Source organism: Rattus norvegicus, chromosome 13 (assembly GCF_036323735.1).
Source record: "Rattus norvegicus strain BN/NHsdMcwi chromosome 13, GRCr8, whole genome shotgun sequence".
In the NCBI taxonomy this organism is placed as follows: Eukaryota; Metazoa; Chordata; class Mammalia; order Rodentia; family Muridae; genus Rattus; species Rattus norvegicus.
The window spans coordinates 13,147,500-13,169,488 of record NC_086031.1 but is presented as its reverse complement, the minus strand read 5'-3'; the positions used below and the strand labels follow the sequence as shown (position 1 = coordinate 13,169,488).

At 40.5% G+C, this 21,989-nt stretch overlaps 1 protein-coding gene across 3 annotated transcripts in view; it reads left to right on the top strand.

The window, feature by feature from the left end:
* The window catches only part of Cntnap5bl1 (contactin associated protein family member 5B like 1), a 1,004,796-nt gene that overhangs the window by 213,773 nt on the left and 769,034 nt on the right, over positions 1 to 21,989 (top strand). For 2 of the 3 annotated variants that reach the window (NM_001329899.3, XM_063272229.1), the window contains 1 exon segment: positions 8,549 to 8,742. The exons of the other annotated variant lie outside the window; for it this stretch is intronic. In NM_001329899.3, coding sequence (NP_001316828.2) covers positions 8,549 to 8,742 — 194 coding nt within the window. 3 annotated transcript variants of the gene reach the window in all.

Below are 21,989 nucleotides of genomic sequence, written 5' to 3'. Positions count from 1 at the left end.
TTGATATTAGAATGGCTACTCCAGCTTGCTTCTTCTGACCATTTGCTTGGAAAGTTGTTTTCCAGCCTTTCACTCTGAGGTAGTGTCTGTCTTTGTCTCTGAGGTGTGTTTCCTGTAGGCAGCAGAATGCAGGGTCCTCGTTGCGTATCCAGTTTGTTAATCTATGTCTTTTTATTGGGGAGTTGAGGCCATTGATATTGAGAGATATTAAGGAATAGTGATTATTGCTTCCCGTTATATTCATATTTGATGTGAGGTTATGTTTGTGTGCTTTCATTCTCTTTGTTTTGTTGCCAAGACGATTAGTTTCTTGCTTCTTCTAGGGTATAGCTTGCCTCCTTATGTTGGGCTTTACCATTTATTATCCTTTGTAGTGCTGGATTTGTAGAAAGATATTGTGTAAATTTGGTTTTGTCATGGAATATCTTGGTTTCTCCATCAATGTTAATTGAGAGTTTTGCTGGATACAGTAATCTGGGCTGGCATTTGTGTTCTCTTAGGGTCTGTATAACATCAGTCCAGGATCTTCTGGCCTTCATAGTTTCTGGCGAGAAGTCTGGTGTGATTCTGATAGGTCTCCCTTTATATGTTACTTGACCTTTTTCCCTTACTGCTTTTAATATTCTTTCTTTATTTTGTGCGTTTGGTGTTTTGACAATTATGTGACGGGAGGTGTTTCTTTTCTGGTCCAATCTATTTGGAGTTCTGTAGGCTTCCTGTATGTCTATGGGTATCTCTTTTTTTAGGTTAGGGAAGTTTTCTTCTATGATTTTGTTGAAGATATTTACTGGTCCTTTGAGCTGGGAGTCTTCACTCTCTTCTATACCTATTATCCTTAGGTTTGATCTTCTCATTGAGTCCTGGATTTCCTGTATGTTTTGGACCAGTAGCTTTTTCCGCTTTACATTATCTTTGACAGTTGAGTCAATGATTTCTATGGAATCTTCTGCTCCTGAGATTCTCTCTTCCATCTCTTGTATTCTGTTGGTGAAGCTTGTATCTACAGCTCCTTGTCTCTTCTTTTGGTTTTCTATATCCAGGGTTGTTTCCATGTGTTCTTTCTTGATTGCTTCTATTTCCATTTTTAATTCCTTCAACTGTTTGATTGTGTTTTCCTGGAATTCTTTCAGGGATTTTTGCGATTCCTCTCTGTAGGCTTTTACTTGTTTATTAATGTTTTCCTGTGCTTCCCTAAGTGTGTTCAGGTCTTTCCTGAAGTCCTCCAGCATCATGATCAAATATGATTTTGAAACTAGATCTTGCTTTTCTGGTGTGTTTGGATATTCCATGTTTGTTTTGGTGGGAGAATTGGGCTCCGATGATGGCATGTAGTCTTGGTTTCTGTTGCTTGGGTTCCTGCGCTTGCCTCTCGCCATCAGATTATCTCTAGTGTTACTTTGTTCTGCTATTTCTGACAGTGGCTAGACTGTCCTATAAGCCTGTGTGTCAGGAGTGCTGTAGACCTGTTTTCCTCTCTTTCAGTCAGTTATGGGGACAGAGTGTTCTGCTTTCGGGCGTGTAGTTTTTCCTCTCTACAGGTCTTCAGCTGTTCCTGTGGGCCTGTGTCTTGAGTTCACCAGGCAGCTTTCTTGCAGCAGAAAATTTGGTCTTACCTGTGGTCCCGAGGCTCAGGTTTGCTCGTGGGGTGCTGTCCAGGGGCTCTCTGCAGCGGCAGCAACCAGGAAGACCTGTGCCGCCCCTTCCGGGAGCTTCAGTGCACCAGGGTTCCAAATGGTCTTTGGCTTTTTCCTCTGGCGTCCGAGATGTGTGTGCAGGGAGCAGTCTCTTCTGGTTTCCTAGGCCTGTCTGCCTCTCTGAAGGTTTAGCTCTCCCTCCCACGGGATTTGGGTGCAGAGAACTGTTTATCCGTTCTGTTTCCTTCAGGGTCCGGCGGTGTCTCCGGCAGGGGTCCTGCCGCTCCTGGGCCCTCCCCCACGGGAGCCCAGAGGCCTTATACAGTTTCCTCTTGGGCCAGGGATGTGGGCAGGGGTGAGCAGTGTTGGTGGTCTCTTCCGCTCTGCAGCCTCAGGAGTGCCCACCTGACCAGGCGGTTGGGTCTCTCTCTCACCGGGTCTGGGAGCAGAGAGCTGCTGCGGGCCGGGATCCGCGAGTGTGGGACTTCCGGTAAACACAGAACGTGCCCGGTTCTAGAGAAATTCTGCTTCCGTGTGTCCCAAGCTCACCAGGCAGCTTTCTTGCAGCAGAAAATTTGGTCTTACCTGTGGTCCCGAGGCTCAAGTTCGCTCGTGGGGTGCTGCCCAGGGGCTCTCTGCAGCGGCAGCAACCAGGAAGACCTGTGCCGCCCCTTCCGGGAGCTTCAGTGCACCAGGGTTCCAGATGGTCTTTGGCTTTTTCCTCTGGCGTCCGAGATGTGTGTGCAGGGAGCAGTCTCTTCTGGTTTCCCAGGCCTGTCTGCCTCTCTGAAGGTTTAGCTCTCCCTCCCACGGGATTTGGGTACAGAGAACTGTTTATCCGGTCTGTTTCCTTCAGGGTCCGGCGGTGTCTGTGGCAGGGGTCCTGCCGCTCCTGGGCCCTCCCCCACGGGAGCCCAGAGGCCTTATACAGTTTCCTCTTGGGCCAGGGATGTGGGCAGGGGTGAGCAGTGTTGGTGGTCTCTTCCGCTCTGCAGCCTCAGGAGTGCCCACCTGACCAGGCGGTTGGGTCTCTCTCTCTACACTAGACTTCTTAACAGAGACTCTGAAAGCCAGAAGATCCTTGGCAGATGCCATACAGAGCCTAAGAGAAGAAAAATGCCAGCCCAAGCTACTACACCCAGCAAAGTGCGCAATTACCCTAGATGGAGAAATCAATGTATTGTAAGACAAAACCAAATTTAAACAATAACTTTTCAGTAATTCAGCCCTGCAGAGGATAATAGAAGGAAAAATCTACCACAAGGAACAAAAGGCATTCCCCTGAGTTACTCTGGTTTGAAATCAGTGTCTACCCCAGGCTTCATTCAGGCTAGCTGTCAGCATGATGGCAAAGAAGGCTAAGAGAGAGGTTTAATAAGGTGGGAAGACAAAGTCTGTTTTATTTAAATATTATAGTTCTATAGGCAATGGGTTTGTACATGCTGAAGATTTTTGCTCACTGCTAAAACCTACATGGGCTACAAGGAATCTGGTGATAATCCTGAAGTCAGAAAAGCAGATTTAAGATCTCTGGTTACATCCTCTACATTGGGTCTAGGCTTGGCTTATTCTTTGGTGTATTGATAGCCTTTCTAGGAATTTGTGGATAAATCAGTAGGTAAAGGTACTTCCTGCCAAGCTGGAGCACCTAAGTGCAATCCACATGATCTACATGGTGGGAGAATAGAATCAACTCTCATAACAGTCTTCTGACCTACACATTGCTACCATGGGATACTCCCAACTACCCACATACAAAAACATGCACATGCGAATATTATACGTAATGTTTTTAAATGAAATGCAATTGCTAATTTCCCTAAAAATTTACAGGAATACAGCAGAGAATGTGGAGTTATGATTAAGATGGGAACAAGAATGATGAGTGAGAGAGGGTGACTGAGAGTGGTTCGGGGTATAGAACTCTGGCTCTGGATTAAGGTTGTCTGGACTAGAATCCTCTGCTTGGTCAACTATAGGACACATGTGGCTGGATAAGCTACATGATGTCCCCGGCACTGGATCTCAGCAAAATTTGTAGAACCTCTACTAATCTAACCTTGGGACCAGAACTTGGTACTGAACCTGACCTCTATATTTTGTACTAAGATCTAGATGCACCAAATTTTCTGAAATAGAAAACAAAACAAAACAAAAAAACAAAAAACCCAAAAACCTGAAGTTAGCTGTCTAGTAGAGATGGTATTCATATATTGCTAATTTGTAATTAGCTAATATGCACAAGACCCTGGTTAGATTCCCAACATTATGCAAAATCAGGCAGTGTGGCACTAACCTGTGATCCAAACACTATGGAGATGTAAGTAGGGGGTTAATAGTTCAATATCATCTTTCGCTACATAAGGAATTTGAGTTCAGCCTGGACTACTTGGGATCTCATCTAAAAGAAAGAATAAATAATGTCAACCAGGCAGTGTGTAGTTAAAAGGGTTATAGGGTGTTAGAAACCATATCTGACATAATTTTAAAATCATCCCTGGTCTTATGAAAAACTATGGCTGAATTCTGGATGTTGTTACATACCTAAGGTAATATCTTTTTTTATTCTTTTTGCATTTGCAAGATGGGTCAGCAGGTAAAAGTACCTTTTTTCAAGGCTAATTCCTTGATTTAAATCCTAGGAATCATACTACAGAAGAAGAAAATCAAATTCCACAAATTGCTTCCTGATATTATTTACATGCACTTATTGGCACATAAATGTTCAAAGATAGACAGACAGACTCAAACACACACACACACACACACACACACACACACACACACACACACACATACACACACACACACCAAATAAATAGATAAATGAATAAATGTCATAAAACAAACTTTTTTAGCATTTAAATGTTTTAAAATTCTTTTATGCATAATCTGTATGATTGATGATAGTCCTTTATATTTAGAAATCATGGAGACATCAGTCATGGCTATGGACAACACAGCCTCATTTGGTACTTTTGACTTTATGCCTCCATGTGTTTATGATAAATTTTGACATTATTAAGCAGGACTTGGTAAGCATACAGTTTGTCATAAAAAGACTGTACATATCTTCAGGTTGTCCTCATCATTTTCCAAAGCATATTTATGTCTAGCTAGTAAAAAAAATATGTTTGCCATGCCAACCATGTAAACTATGAATGTTTTTCTATTAGATGTAATATGTGACAAAAGGCATCTTCAACAGCAGGGGAAGAAGCCTAGGTGATAATCAGGCAGGGACTGGCTCTTCATGGTAAGCACTTAAAAGCTATGAAAAAAACTGTAAAAAAGAAACATTCTAAAACATTAACAAGTGTCCACCTGGGTACTATTGGCAAATAAAATCAAATTATGAGGAATTTTTAAAACTAGTGAACCTCACTTAAAAAGGCCAAAGTCCTATAATATTCTGCCTATAAAAGTGTATTATTTATTTTATATGGCCATTTATTACAGAGATATACTAAAGGGCTCCATGGAAGAAACACAAGCCTACAAATCAACCTGTTTTTAATCTATTCAGAAAAAAGTACCATCATACATGTAGCTGAAGTAGATTAATCCACTCTACCAGCCTGTTGGCAGCAGCACATCTTCCTCATTACCACCCCAATGTTGTGGATACTTGACTCAAACACACACACACACACACACACACACACACACACACACACACACACACACATGGCCTTATTTTTAATATTCCCTAAATAGTTCAATGGCAGGGCTACTCCCAATCATCTCCACATCTAATATACTCTTCATACTCTTGCCTCTGATATTCCTGAATTATTACTTATTAAAACCTATATTCCATCTTAGCCACCCCATACTCAGGCCTGCAACCACCCTGGACCCTTATCCCAGACTTGTACATGATGGCAGTCTCTCTGTCTCTCTGTCTTATAATTCTCAGGACTGGTGATTCTCCTTCCCTAGTATTGTGTCTTCTCCTTCTGCATTTCTTGTCAAGGAATCCTAAAAGTCCCCTCTCTGCATCTCTGGCAAGTCATTGGCAGCTGGCAAATTTATTTATTAGTCAAACCAAACTGGGCCCAGAGATACTCAGCATCCTTTATTCAGATGTTGCAAATATTCATATAATTTCAGGAACCTGATTAACATAATATAAGCAATGAACTAAATCCACAATATATATGTCCATTTCCTATCAACAATTTAGTATTGTTGAGGTGACAGTGTTCAAAACCACTTTGCATTTTTTACTTTTTAAAATCAGTGAAGTCTCTGAAATGAGCTATAATAGAGATTGTGCATGATGGATGCTTTCAGAATTAGCTTGCATTTTCCTAGGAAAGTAATATCTGTATCTCTTTCAGTTCTAAGGAATTATCAGCGAGGCAGGATTAGTGGTTGGGACTTTTAGGCGTGGTCGGTAGTAGTGATAGTAGTAACAGCAAGTATGTATTTCTGAGGCTAGTGTGTCAGGAAACTCGAATGCTTTCTCCCATGACTATTAACATTTATTAAATTTGTTTCTTGCAATTATTTCTTGAGAAACACATGGGTGTATATAATGTATTTTGATTAACCCTCCTCATTTTCCCTCCCTTCCAATTCCTTTTCTATGGCTTCTACTATTTATTCCTTCAACATTCTTTGTTTTTACATTTTTTGTTTTTGTTTCTGTTGTTGTGGGTAGTGGTGGTGTTTGTGTGTGTGTTCTTGTGAAACAACTTACTGAAATTAGTCCCCTCTTTCTGCCATGTGGTTCTGGGGATTTGAGTCAGGGAGTCAGGCTTGGGAACAAATCATTTTCACTGAGATATCTCCTCAGCCTAAGATCTTCTGGGGATTAGCCACAATATTTCCTGTTACAAAGTAATCTCAAGGAGCTGCATTCCTCTTAACTGTATTTGAATCCTGGCTGTACAGTTTTTTAAACTTTCTGCATTTCTTCTGTTTACTACACCAAGAGATGGATGTTATTTTTTCATAGGCAACTGTGCAGAGAGTAAAAACAGAATGAACACAGTAAATTCCAGTATACAATAGCTGAATCACAAAAAGTATTGATTCTTAACCCCACTCTGGATTGGTTCAGTCTAACAAGGATACAGGAGCTTTCCTCCAAGTGATAGTGCAGACATCCAATGTTTTCCCCAGCAATCTTTGCAGCATGATCTAGACCTTGTTTCCTGTATATGTCATAGGAATGGGAAATCAGGGGGGAAAGACATAACTAGAAGTTTACTTATAGCTTTTATTCTTGAGACCTTGGTCCTGTAGTTATAACTGTAATACTTTAAAAGGAAAAAGAAAGCAAGCAAGAAAGAAAAAGAAAATCCGTTACCCCTCCCCACACAAACACTACCCACACATATACATGTGCATACCTCATACTAGAACAAGAGTCGAGAGTATCAGCATACCATAGCCCCTAGCTTGTTTGTGGCACACTGACCACTAACGCAGAACATAGTTCAAAGTAGATTGCATTCATAGGCCTTTCTCTGTCTCTGCTTCTAATCTTATTTAATTGTGGGAAATAAAAGGAATCTTATCAAGCAATAATACTACAGGCAAATTGATTCTGGAAGAGAATCCCAATATCTTACAAGTTTTATGATCAGAATGATTTCTGCCTTCTTTTTCCCAGGTTTGGTATCAATATATGTAGTCCAATACACTGAGAGACTTTGCAGTGGGAACGAGAATGTAGAGTGTCCCTGACCTACTAAGCTGGGTCTGAGTGAACGTTCAGTGGAGACCAGAAATAGAAAGTCCTTGAGTTACCAAACTGAGGTCTGAGTAAATTCTCTTCCATTTGGTGAGAGGTAAACTAGAGCATCAGCGAATGAACGTACAAGTTTAAGGAAATGGTAAAACTCTATATTTAGTAGCACTTTTCCCTCCAGTACTCAGCAAAGGGGTCAGCAAGATGGTTGATTTTCACCACACATCTGTGTGTCTCATAAGATAGTGCAACATCTCTCACCCTAGGTTTCAGAATATTTAAGAATTAAGCAGTCATTAAAAGTATATATTGATTTAAAAAGTATATACTGGAGACAAAAACTTAAGGCATGGGTTTTCCAATTCTAAGAGAAAGAATATTGATTATTTACAAAGTTCAAATTTTATAAATAATCTAGGGGCCAAGCATCTGCTGCAAAGTCCTTGTGAGTATAGTGGAATATACATTAAATGTGCCAGACTTCCTCATTACTGCAGCTATACACACACACACACACACACACACACACACACACACACACACACACACACACACACATATATATATGTATTTCTTCTGTTCCCTGCACATGGATAATTACTGAACTGTCTGCTTCCCACCTTTCTAGGCCTGACTACCCTGACTTTAGGTTTCAGCTTTACTGTTTCTGTCTTAGACAGGCCTTGCTGAGTACCTTCTAGTACATTCTGTCTCCCGTACATGAAGTACATGAAGTACTCCTTACAGTACTTGAAGTACATGTACTCCTTATAGTACATGAAGGCTCCTTACAGGCTTTCTTTGAAACTTTCCCCCATTTTACCAAGTGTTCCCCTCATGAAGAATAAAGTTTAAAATAATTAATGATATCCATGGAAGGCTCAATGAATGCCTTCTTTCAGCTTTGTATCCACACTGAGATACGAGTCCCCTAGTAGGTTCATAGTATAGAATTGTACAGAGAAAGAAAAACCAGAGCTAAAGAGAGAAGAATGACAGGACAGAAGGGGAAAGGAAGTTGGCTCCATGAACTCTGCCCTTTCCCTGAACCTGGTACTCTGGATACAAGTTAGAAAATTGGATGAGTAAATATTAAAAGTTTAAATTCAGAGGCAGAAACTGTGCCTTGATTGAACATAGTAGTTCCACTTATCTTCTACATAAGAAATAGTGAATTCCTAAGGCATTATTACAAGTCTCTCTTTTATTGCAGGAACTGGCGGTTGGTCCCCAGCAGATTCCAGTGCCCATCAGTGGCTACAGTTGGACCTGGGAAACAGAGTAGAGATTACAGCAGTGGCTACACAGGGAAGATATGGGAGTGCTGACTGGGTGACAAGCTATCACCTGATGTTTAGTGACACAGGGCACAACTGGCAACAGTACAAGCAAGAAAACAGCATATGGGTAGGCAATACTTTTCTCTGCCAATAAATAAAGATGAAATTTGCTAATTCTAACCAGTGCGTGTCTCTGCCATCTTACTGTAACCAGACTTTGGGGCCTAATCACTCTCTTGTACCTATTCAGAAATAATGAGATCACATCTAGGCAGTTTCATATGTAGCTCTATTTCAAGGGGAATTGGACTACCAGCTGTAGAGAGTTTGGTGTGTTACTGCCTTTCTTGAAATTTCAATGGTTTTACACACAGAATATGTTATGTCATCTATAAAAATTCAAAACCTGGTAACAAAAATATGCTTTCCAATAAGATTGTGTCATTGGCTATCTTTCTTTTGCCCATTGTTCTGTGGTAAAATTCTGCCAACAAAGGCAGGGAATTCACATCTGTGGGAGATTGAAGTGGCTGATCACAGGCCATCAATAATCAGAAAGAGCAATGACTGTTATGCCAGTGTTCAACTCACTCTCTTCACTATTACCTAGTCCAAGATCTTAGCCAGGGAATGCTGTCATCAACAGTGGACAAGTGTACCCATTTAAACTAGCACAATCAAGAAAGTTCTCTGCAGACATGCTCAGATGCTCATCTCTCAGCTGACTCTAGATTTTGTCAAATTGACAACATTCACCATCATATTGGCTGAAGATTGTGTGTGTGTGTGTGTGTGTGTGTGTGTGTATGTGTATCAGACACTTTGCATAACTTGCCTAAATAATTCAACTATGTCACTTGTCCAAAATCGCTAGGTATAAGGATTATGCCTAAGGAATCTACTTTAGTCTGAGTGTGCTAAATAGCCACATTCAAAGTTCTAAAAACATTCAAATATACATGACAATACTTAGATTTATCCTGGCTCTTGGCACTGGCAGGAGTAATTATCGCTTTGGAGGTAATATAGCTGCTCTAAGTTATAAAACAGAACTTTCTTCCCTGTTTCAACCCCACATTTGTGAACCTTGTGTAAGCAAATGTTGTTAGGAGCTTTGGGCTTGGTAAGATGGCTCAGCAGGTACTGTGATAACCCTCAAAGAACAAGAACTGGAGAACAGATCCTAGGAACCAGTCAAAAAGCCAGGAAGATGTGATGACATTTTTAAAGTTTCCCACAGCAATTAGGCTAGCAAGATTAGACAAAAAGACAATAGACACTGCCTAAGTTGATAACAAGTGATAGAGGAAAAACACTCCTCATGTCAATCACAGGCATCCATGCATCAGGCCACACCTGTGTGAACATGCATACATACAAGAACGTACATGTATATATCCCTCCCCCTCAAAAAAAAGAAAGAAAGAAAGAATGTTAATGCTTTTATAAAATAACATGTGAACAAATGCTGCTTTTAGTTTAGGAGGAAAAAAATCATAAACATCTCTAAACATAAAAATGTGAATACACTGAGATGCATAGCAGTATTTATCTCTCACAACTTCCTTTGATGCAGCTTTGACTTCAGATACAACACCTTTCAGTATTAGCCCAACCTTGCTGAAAAGAATATGTTTTAGCTGCAGTGATATTTGCTGAAGATCTCTAATTGGGATCAGAGTAAGCTAAGCATTCCAGTTAGTTAGCAAACATGGAGTAATGAATATGAGTGTTGCCATCTTTAGTTGGAACACTTACGATGTCAGCAGCAATATTCTCACTAGGCATGGTCTTTCATTTTCAAAATACTCTTTGAAGGCTCTTCTATTTTGTTTCTCAATATTGAAGTCCACATTAATATTTACAGAATTGGTGCTTGCTTTGCTGTTGAGTGTGTAGTGAAAAATAAGTAGTCCTCTGCCTAGGGAATGATATCAAATTTTTATGTTGACTTTAAAGGCAAAAATGGATGTGGGGTTATTTACTTTCTCTGAAGTTTTCCCTCACAAGTGGTTGTTTTCAGACTGAGTTGCAGTCTTGACTTATGTTTAAAAAAAAGATCCAAGTTTCATAATCTTCAGATCAAAGTGGCCTTCTCTCAGCCTACCTAGGCCTCAGGCTAACTCTCTCTATGTTTGGGGACAGTGCACAAAAAGCTCTAAATCTTGCTTGAGGTAGTATATTTGAGGTCCCTCCCCCATTTTTTTTGTTCATTCAAGGTAGGAACAAAAAAAAAACAAACATAGCCTCCACATACTGTACTAATATTCAGGTCTTTAGAAAAAAATCTGTGGCATCACCAAGGTTCCTATTATTGCAGGATAGGCAAGGTCTGTTGCAAGGCTAGCCCATCAAACCTCAACCACACTAAAGTTGACCAGGGACCATTAGCACATTACTTAAAATTAAGTTTCACTTCTAAGCACACTTGATTGTGAATTATGGTTTGTTTCACTATGTCTTTACATTTTCTTTTACGAGTAAAGTATTCTAATTAAACCTTGAACTTACTGATTTGGCTAGACTGCTAGACAACGAGTCCACGAGGTCACCTGTTTTTGATTATCCAGAAAGAGGGTTAAAATTGTATAGCACCATCTCTTCTCTTCTCTTCTCTTCTCTTCTCTTCTCTTCTCTTCTCTTCTCTTCTCTTCTCTTCTCTTCTCTTCTCTTCTCTTCTCTTCTCTCTCCTCTTCTGTTCTCTTCTCTTCTGTTCTCTTCTCTTCTGTTCTCTTCTCCTCTCCTCTCCTCTCCTCTTCTCTTCTCTTCTCTCTCCTCTTCTGTTCTCTTCTCTTCTCTTCTGTTCTCTTCTCTTCTCTTCTTTCTTTTCTTGATTTATTCTTCCTTTAAATATATGCAGGATGCTGCCTAACAGCAGCATAGAAATTCTTGAGCATATTTTGCCTTGGTCTTTTAACAAATTCTTTTTTTATTATATGTGTAACATATAAGAATGTGTGTACATGACTATTAACATGAATGTGGACTAATGCATGAGTTCAAATTCCCCCTTCTCATTCCTATATATGTCCATGTATACTCTTATGTACAGAGTCCCACAGATGGTGTTGAGCTATCTTTCTTGATGTTTCTGTTCTCTGCCTTATACTTTGAGGCATACTCTATCACTGCACTCAGAGCTTATCCTTAAATTATAGTAGTTAGTCAGCTTGCTCTAAGGAGTTCCTTTATCTTGAGCAATGAGCTTGCAGACAGAATGCCATACCCTCTCAATTTTTTTCTTGCTGTTCTAAGGATTAAATCTTTGATCTTCATGCTTGTGAAGCAAGCTCTGGCCATGCTAACCCTTCTCTTTAACCCTGCTTTTTGTATTGCTGGAGATGAAAAACATGGCCTGAGGCATAGCAGGCAAAATCTCTCCTAACAGTTAGAACCTATGACTCACTTGGTCATTGGCAGAGGAGTGAAGTTTGATGTGTTTCTGTGTGTAATGGTTTTTAAATAACAGATATATCAAATAATGTACATTCCACCAATATTTTCATAACATAATGCTCAGCTAAGTCAAAGTGAAAACTCAAGCCTCCTTGGAAAATTCTGGAATTAAGTGTTTTATGTTTTTTTTTTTTTTTGTAAAGATGTGGAGGACACAGAGATGCTTAACCTGTGTTCCCACTCTGCTTTCTGAGAGCAGATACAGAGTGAAGAATGGCCTCCTATTCATGTACCCATGGGGAATTTCAGTGTGACCCAAAGTAAATGTTCTTCCTTTACATTACTTCCTCTCTGGTAATTTGTCACGGCTGTCAGGAAATTCATAGATACACCAGCCTCTCATTTTCCTCTATCATGCATCTTCTTCAGACTCATTTCGTATTTTGCTTTCGCAAAGATCATACTGGCTTTTACCAACACATCCATCAACCAGTGTCGTCTGATTCTCAGAGATTTCTGTCCTTTTCTGAAATCCATTTGCACACATGGGGCTTACATTGGTCATGCAGCACTTTGTTACTCAGAGGTTAATTGAAACAATACATTGCATTTTCAGTCATCAGTTTCCCAATTTCATACTTGAGCAGCTACGAAATTTTCTGGGAGATGCTCCCCTACCTTCTTGATTTATACACATTTATTCTGCCAATTACTCCCTAGCATATTCAGAGTATTGATCATTGTTTGATATACTATTTTAAGTTCACCAATTTTAGAAAACAATTTGAGAGAAAGAAGCTTATTACTATCAACATATATCTTTTAAAATCTCATTAGATTCCTAGCACTAGGCTACTTGATCAAGGCTTAAAAATACAATCTCTTCCTTTCTTGTATGCACAGACTCAATAAGAGCCTAAAAGCACAGCTCCTCTGTATCATGACCTGTATTGTTATTTGGATGTGTGTACATGATACACACATCTGTGTATTATGAAAATAAAGGCAGATGTTTTGTGTTCTGTTCTGTCACTTTCTTACTTAGTCCTTTGAGATAGGTCCTCTCAGTAAAACTGGACCTAGATTTGCAGCCATCAAGTCCCAGTGATCCCCTTGCCTTAGTCACTGACAGTCCTGGGTATACAAGTAGACACACTGCAAAATCTTGTAGTTTGCTTATGAAAGTCTAAAGCATGCATCCACAGTCATAGGCCTTCATGTCTGTATAGAGAAGAAACAGTGCTGCAAAGGGAGAAATAAGTGGCCAATTCAACAGCTGGTGATTACCCCAACCTCAGAAGTTTTCTCTCTACCCCTCTGGCTTTATAGTTAGCCCTAAAACTTCCTGAATTGTCCATCTGTTTAACTTTCTTAATGTGAGAAATTACTGTGTTGTTTCAGGGTACTTGCCTACATTGGTTCTAGCCCCTTTGGGATTCTACTGCTTTCCCACATCTTCCTGTGTAAAAAGGTGGTATTTAAACACATTTCTTGAACAGGGAGTCAGCAAGTAGTCTTCAAAATATTCCTATGGACATTGTCTTTGAAAGAGCACATAAATGTAGTCCCTACCATATTTGCATTTGTAGTTGAATATGATCCAGTAGTTGATATCAAAGGATCAGGATTATCTGTTTAAAATTAATTCTTCTAAATCCACTGCTCTGAAACTAATCTTTCTGTCAAAGTACTCCAAGTTTACTAGGAAGTTCAAATCATAATAGTATTTTTAATATATATAAATCCATGATGTTCTGAAGACTTTCTTCTTGGAATAGAAGTCAGAGTTAATATTACAATTTTAACATTTTTCTACCTTTTTACATTTTCTGAATTGTATTAAGTATAGTGTCTGAGAGAGTGAGTTCTTTTTAATTGCCTCTTCTTTACTGAGCTCTCTCTCTCTCTCTCTCTCTCTCTCTCTCTGTCTGTGTGTGTGTGTGTGTGTGTGTGTGTGTGTGTGTGTGTGTGTGTGTGTGTTGATGTGGAGACCAAACTTCAAATTTATGAGTCCACTCTCTATGTATTTTTTGGAGACAGGTTTTGTCAGTAGCCTGGATCCCTTGAATTTGGCTCTGCCGGTTAACAGGCAAACCATAGGAATCCACTTGTATCAACTTGTCGAGTGCTTGGATTATAAAGGCACACTCTTGCAACCAAATTTTTTCTTGGATTCAGATCCTTATTTTGTATACTAAGCACTTTACAAACCAGGCAATCTCTACCAACATTACTGAGTATTTACTGCTATATATGTAATTTGTATTTCATCTTTAAGCTGTTGTTTTCTCTATATATTTTGTCTCTGTTTTGAAGTTTAAAATAATCTGTGGCTTTGGTAGATAACTAAATCTCTAGGAAGCTTAGCTCTCTCCCTTGCAAAGCAAGTGTAATGAGGATGCTGACCTCATATGACCTGTAAAACGGATTTTCAAAACTGAGCATACCTCAAAATGCCCCACAGGGCTTGTTAAGGCACAGTGTACTGAGCCCTGCTTGAAGAATATCTGATCTAATAGGTCAGATGTGGTTAAGAATTTACATTTCTGAAAAAAAAATTGTAAGGCAGCTGTTCAAGCCCTCACTTTATGAAGCTCTGTATAAACCGTAAGTGGATTCATGTACTTGATGAGCTTTGACCAGAGCTAAAGCCAGTGTTTGGCAATCACTTGGATAGGGTACCCAGTTGACACAGACTGTCAGTGTCTTTAATTTGAGCTTTGTATTTAAAAGAATGAACAAGATGTCAGCACCTTTTGAAACTGAAAGCACAGTGAGACAGGTAATCTCTCTCCTTGGGTTATGGGCTGTTACCCAAGCAAGCTCATTAAAGACAATTAGTTCAAAAGCCTTTCAGCAGACAGAGGTGCTATAGCAGAACCTGGGGGAGTTGCTGACGCCTAAAGAAAGGAACACTAGGCCAAAATGCAAAGCCCCAGGTGTCTACTTGGCCTATAGTCAAATGGAAAGTTTCCAGGCCTGCAAAGGGCTCCTGGAAACAAAGACTCTCCCAGGCTTTTAAGAAAAGAAAAGAACCTCAAAGGAAATTTATCTCAATAAGATTATTAAGCTCATTATCACAATAGCAGTCTGTGCTAAGGAGAGAATGTGATATAAAAACCAGAAGGCATGAAGTGTTAAAGAGAGTTTTGTTGTTGTTGGCTCAGTGTGAGCTGCAAGCAAAGAGGGATAATGCAAAGTTGATGGATATAGAGTAAGAATACATGAGGATTCACCCAATAGGCTATATGCAGAGTTGTACAGAGATGATCTGTTTCTTGTCTATGCTCAGTTGTACTGGATCACCGGGAGAAAATATTTCCCTCTTTCTGAGAGTATCAAAATACTTTGAACACTGTTCAAATTACAGGAAAACACCAAATAGGCCCACAACATGTGTTTAGCATTCCCAACTTTCATTGAAAATAATTATTTCATTTGTAACCCAAGAGTGTATTAGAAACTGAACTATAGCCTACAGACGAAGGTAATAGCTAATTTATTTCCTTCGAAGGTATCACAGAGAAGTCCCCAAAGATGAAAATAAAGCTCATCAGTTAACAACCCACAGACCTGAGTTCAGTTCAGTTCTCCTCATGCATGTATGTAGGGTCATATCTACCTTTAAGTCAAGCTCTGGTGGATCGTATACCTATGGCCTTTAGAGACATTGCACTTATTTACACACACACACACACACACACACACACACACACATACACACATGATACACACACAAGCATAGAGACAAAACATGAATACAACAAAAGTTTAAAACAAGGAGTTAGCATTCTGTCTATGCTCCACCCTGACAGTTAGCTGGAAACACTCAAGTATGCCTGACACAATAAAAGGGTCTGCTTACCCCCTCCTCACTCTCTTGCTCTCTGTCTTCCCATTACCTTCCTCCCTCTACCTTCACATACTCATGGCTGGCTTTTGCCCCTCTACTCTTTTCCTCTCCCCTTCCCTTCCCTTCCCTGAAGTCCCCTCCCCTTCGCTCCCTCCCTCCCTCCTCCTCCTCCTTATTCTCTCTCTCTCTCTCTCTCTCTCTCTCTCTCTCACTCTCTGTCTCTTTCTCTGTCTCTCTCTGCCCTCCTCTCCCCATGCACTGAATAAACTCTGTTCTATTCTATAATATACAGTGTTTTAGCTGATCCCTCAGGGGGAAGGGATATCTCATCATGGACCCCCCCGAGGCACCCCTTTTCCCGTACCTCACAACAACTCCATAGAACATAATCCCCCTCTCTTTATCTTTTTATACACACATCGTAATGGCCTTTTAGAACTGTGCTAGAGTTATCAAAGAATCCTGGATCTCTCTCTCTCTCTCTCTCTCTCTCTCTCTTTTTTTTTTTGTTTGATTATATTTTAGGGTATCAAGCATGTGTGACACAATAGATAAACTTGTTTGAAAAGGAGGATGATGTGGCTGTCTTCCATGAGCGGCAGAAAAATGCATGGGAAGGGCACTGTAAAGCTCTGTGTGACGCTGGGGAGATTCATGTTTTAGGTTTATCAGTAGTTCAAGCCATATGGTACCTTTTCCCTAGGAGCAATTTTGACTTAATAAATATTTAGTTACATTTTTCGTCATCTTTCTTCTTTTATTACAAGCTGCAATGACAGAGGGCCAAATGTCTATTAAAAGAATGATAAACTGAGTATCTAGAAGGGATAAGGACTTAGCAGGCTAATCATCTGTGCTGACTGAGGATCTACCTGAGATGGACATGGAAGTATTGTGTCCATAAGCTCCTAGGCATGCACTTACTCTAAACTAGCTGATTCTGTGATGTGCATTGCATCTCTGTGAGTGCTGTATGCTTATGAGAACATAAGGTACACACATAAGGATCACATGGCTACATGGTGTAAAAAGTGCAAGAGTACTTGCTGCTCTAGCATTAAGATCTGAGTTCAAATACCAGGTGTGGCTCCATACATTTGTACGCCCAAAGCTATGAAGGACTGAGATGAAAAGACCACTGAACTTCCAGGCTGCCAGGTAGCCCAAGGACTAGTCAGAAACCCTTCTCAATAGAATAAGTCAGATACTGTCAGAGCAGAGGATCTTTTGCCTTTTTCTGGACTCTGCACATATGTACTAGGATATATGTGCCCATACATACATGTTCAAACATATTTCCAAGCCAAGAAACAAAGATGTTTGTACATGTACGGGGGAAATGCATATAGTGTATAAGAATTTTAGCCCAAACCAGCTTAATGATGAGATAACAAGGACTCTGTACTTGATAAACTTAAAGGTGAGATCTGGGTGCCCCTTCCACACCTGCAAACACTAAGACGGCATCGCTAATGTGGTTGTACACATACAAGTGACTATACCTCTAGGAACACCTATATGAAGACCAAGCACTCTGCCAATTAGTGCTTCCTTTTTCCCAAACCAGAAAACACTTGATCAACAAGTCCCAGTGTTCTCGTGTTTTGCTTCTCTTTCCCTGCTGTATATTCTAGTCACAGTTCAGGCATATTTTTATATGCACCTCCTTCATCCAACTAATATGCCAGCTTGTCAGTGTTCTCTTATGGGATTGATTTGTCACTTAATAATTTCTGAAACAATTAGATGACAGCTCAATAAAAGGCTTTGTCAGTTCTGTGTAATGAAAAAGCAAAATTATCTTGGAAGAACATGCAAAATCTTACTTCAAGTGGCATTGTAGAGATTTTATAAATAGAGTCACAGAATTCAAGCTTGAAGTTCTTTAAAACTTGTAAAATCCATGCAACTGTTTATAAACCATTCTTTCAGGAACTTGAAGTCTTCCAGATGGCTATATTTAAATGTACAGATATGAGTGAAAATATTTTTCTTTCAGAGTGTGACCCTAGTATTTAAGCAACAGTTGATAGATTCTCTCAACACACACACACACACACACACACACACACACACACACACACACACACACATCACTTCCTCCCATGAGGAATCTTCACAATTCTTAATCACCTCAATTCTCAATCACACTGTTTCTCAATCTTCCCAGTTCTCAATCTTCCTAAACAGCACCACCAGCTAGGATCCTAGAGCCCAATCATATGACTCTTCAGAAGACATAAATATTAAAACTGAGAGATGGCTCAGAGGTTAAGAACAATGTCTGCTGTCCTATATGTTTCCTGTTCAGTTTCCAGAAAAATACATGGTGGCTCATCTATAATTACATCTGGTGCTCTCTTCTGGTGTGCAGGCATACGTGCAGGCAGAACTCTGTATACATAATAAATAAGTTCTTAAAAATGACTACAACAGTCAGCAAAAGATTTGAAAACTTCCTGAATTAATTCTTTTCCAGATGAAACATATGCTAATAAGTTTGTATCCTGGCTAGTCTGTGAATGAATCACAGAAAATACATGACAGGCTGCAAGTCTTTAAATTTCATTTCCTGTAACTGTGGATACATGCCTGTGGGCCTGTGTATTGGAGGCTTTCCACAGAAATATCTGGTCCAGGTAGGTGCAGATCTCTGGCCCAGCTAGGTGTGTGGGTTCAGGTGAAGTTGACAGAACTCTGGCAGGGAGGGAGAACTGCCTCTGCCATCTCCACTGCTGGTGCTGCTCTACCTCCATCTCCATCTCCACTGTTGTTGCTGCTGCTTCAGTTGCTCCAAGATGTCAGGCTGGGCTGAGCCAGTAGGAGGCTGGCCAGCTGGCAAGGGGTGCAGGGGAGCATCTGCCAGTGGTTTCAGGAGAGCAGATCTCTTCTCCAAGCAGCAGTGTTACAGCTCTTATGATAGAAGCTCTCGGGTGATGGAGTAATTCTTGCATGCCTTTAATCCTCTGGATAGATTTCTTATATACAGTTTTGAGGTGGGTCAGGGTGTGACAGAAGGTGTTTCCTATTGCGTTGGTCTGAGCTTGTGAATACCTCATCTACATATGGGAGGGAGTGGCCCTGCTTCTCTGTGACTAAACCTCTCCACAGGGGGCTGTAGAGGTCTGTAGCTACAGGAGAGGATCCTGACCTTCTGGGAGTTTAGGGAACCACCTACCATCCCTTAGGGCCACTGGAGCTTCAACCTTATCCAGACCAGGAACCAGGATACCTTTCACAGACTGCCATCCAACAAATGTCTGTGTGCTGATGCATGGAAGTAGGCAGGGCAGAGGACAACCTCGCTATTCTTTCTCAGGTGTTGCCCATCTTAATTATTTTGAAGAGAGATCTTTTATTGGCCTGGTGCTCATTAAACTGGGCCAATTTGAAAGTAAGCCCTAGAAATCTGCCTTTTTCAGCATGGACCACTAATATCCTGATTTTGTAAAATGGATTCTGGGGAATGAATTCAGGTCCTTATGCCTTTAGGGAAAGAGTTTACCAACCAAACTTTTACCCCACATACGAATAGGTTTTGTTCATTTGGTTTTGATTGGCCATTTCCCTTTCCCCATTTCTTCTGTTCAAGCCATATAGAATCAAGTATATTAGCAATATGTACTAGGTATCTTCCCGGGTGACGTTTGTGCTGAGTGTTCTTGTAAACTCATCTGAAAGCACAGGAGAGACAGATGGTCCCCATGTAGAGAAGAGGCAGTAAAGAGTGGGCTGTAGCTCAGTTATAGTTGTGAGGAGTCTAGTCTGCTTCTATGACAGACTTCAAATTGGCAGGTAAGGATACTAGGCTTAAAAACAGGGCAAGTTTAGGCAATCCCAGGCAAGTCAATTATGCATAGAAAAAGCCTCAGGGTCCAGCCTTCAAGCCTAGGTAACAGAATATCCCAGCCACCTGGCCAGAAGCAAGGACAATGAATGGGTCAGCAGCAGTTTCCAGACTTCCTTAGCTATTTACCCAGTAATAATTCCCAGACCTCATGAGTAAATTCCCAGCCCCCACACTCCAGTAGTGGAATGTGTCCATAGAGCTGGACCAAACAGATTAACATAGAGGTCACCTACCCAAGAATTCCCTAATTCTGATGTGCTTTAAATCAGGCCTGCAAGATCACGTGGATTTCTCTATCTTGATAATGAGGGACCCCAGCATGCTGGACTTCTGCAGAATATAATACTCTGCATTTACATACTGTTTGAGAACTAGGTATCATTCTTTGGTGAACCAGGGACCCTTACAATTGTAGAGAACTTGTTCAGGATGTATGAGACTGTGGGTTCTCCATGGCCAAAAGGGAATAGGAAAAAAGAAAAGCAAGGCAATAAGTTCCTGGTGTCAGTAACAAGCTTAGCTGGAGAGGGACCAACAGGGCTAAAACTTACAGAAGAGATACCCAGTTTCACACCTTGGATCTGCCACTACACAGGCAATTGGGTAACCCAAGTGGCACCTGCTCAACATCCAGATATCCAGTTTCTTTGCTTCAGAAGAAAATGCAACAATTCCAGCTCTTGGAGATAGGTCTAACCCTTTCTCTGTATCTAAACTTTCTGACCCCAGGTGAAGGGACATACAGAGGACTTTGTCATAATTTTCTTGTTCAAAGACTTGTATGTCTTCCTGAATTACACAAGACAAGGGAAACAGAAAATAAATGGGCATGTTTTAGAAATAATTAGGCAGTACTTATCAGGATGTTTGTCAGAATGGATACTGATAAGGATGGTCCATAGACTCTGAATTCATTGTGTACCACTTGAACTGTCTTTGTTTCTCCAACAGTAGATGAAGTGCCTCTGTAGCCTGTATCTGGCCCTGGGATTCAGATAAGACTGAGAGGAGGATTGACCCCTGAGACTACAGCAAAATTACACTGTTTTATTTGCATCATTTTATGTGGAAATTTGGAAGTGCTTAGCAGAACTCCTCTTTGTGCTCCGATTTAGGACTTGAGCTCTGGATTTAGGCATATCTGTATTTGAACACTGATTGCTATGTGGAAATCTCGTCATTTTGAGCAGAACTTCATGACTTCGGGTGATAGAGCCTTCATCTGACAGACGTTAATGAAGCCCACATCAGACTCACTGGGCTGTTCTTCAGAGATTTCCCAGCACCCCTTATGAAAATGTTCAAATCAGCAATATTTAAGTACTTGTATTTTAACTTTGTTTGAATCCCTAAAGTCACCTTTCTTCCCTCGAATTTAAAATGCTAAGAGTGCCTTGAAAATCTCAGTGCTTAACCAAGGTAATGAGGTCAGTGAAGTGCTGGCTTTGAAGCATGTCGATCTCTGCTCTGTCCTTAGAAACCACATTAAAAAGACCCCTTGTGTGGTGTTGCTTACTGGTAATCATAGCTTACTGGAGAGAAAGCCCAGTGGATCCCTGAGGCACAATGATGGTGTCCTTTCAGATTTCCCAGGGCAGTGAGAGCTGTGCCTGGATAAACAAGGTAGATAATGTCTGAGATGTGGCAGCTGAAGTTGTCCCTTTTCCTCACAGGCACACCCAAACAACCATACAAGCACAAGTAATGCAAACACAAGCATAAAAGCAGTTCACATCCCTGGGTATATTCTCAGAGGACAGTAGTGTTTGTTGATTCTCAAGAAAATGGAACTACTTGGTGGTATGAGAAGGAACTGAGGTCCCATAGCCCCGGGATTGTTGACTAAACCCCTCCTCAGTTTGTTTCAGAAAGGAGAAATTACCTCCTATTCTGAGGAATGGATACAAAAAGTTAGTAAATTATCTCTTAGCAGATGCAAGTGGGTCTAGAAGCAAAATAATGCAGCTCAGGTAAAATAGAAATTTAGCAGCTGATTGCAAGCTACTGGTATTTTGTTTAAATTGACTCCAAGGTAAAAAAACAACCCAGTGTACCTTTAATATAACAGCTGGGTCTTTGCTGAAGCTAAACTGTTAATCTCTCTCGGAGGCATAGAACCAGAAGAATCACATACAAGTTTCTTTCCTCTACTTATGAGGTAATTAACAACAGATACTGTGCATTCATTTTCCAGCTGGTTAAGTAGCTGTTCAAAACCTCAAAATGCTCACATTTTGACTGCTTTCGATAGGTGTAAGCTTGTTTTGCAGTTTGA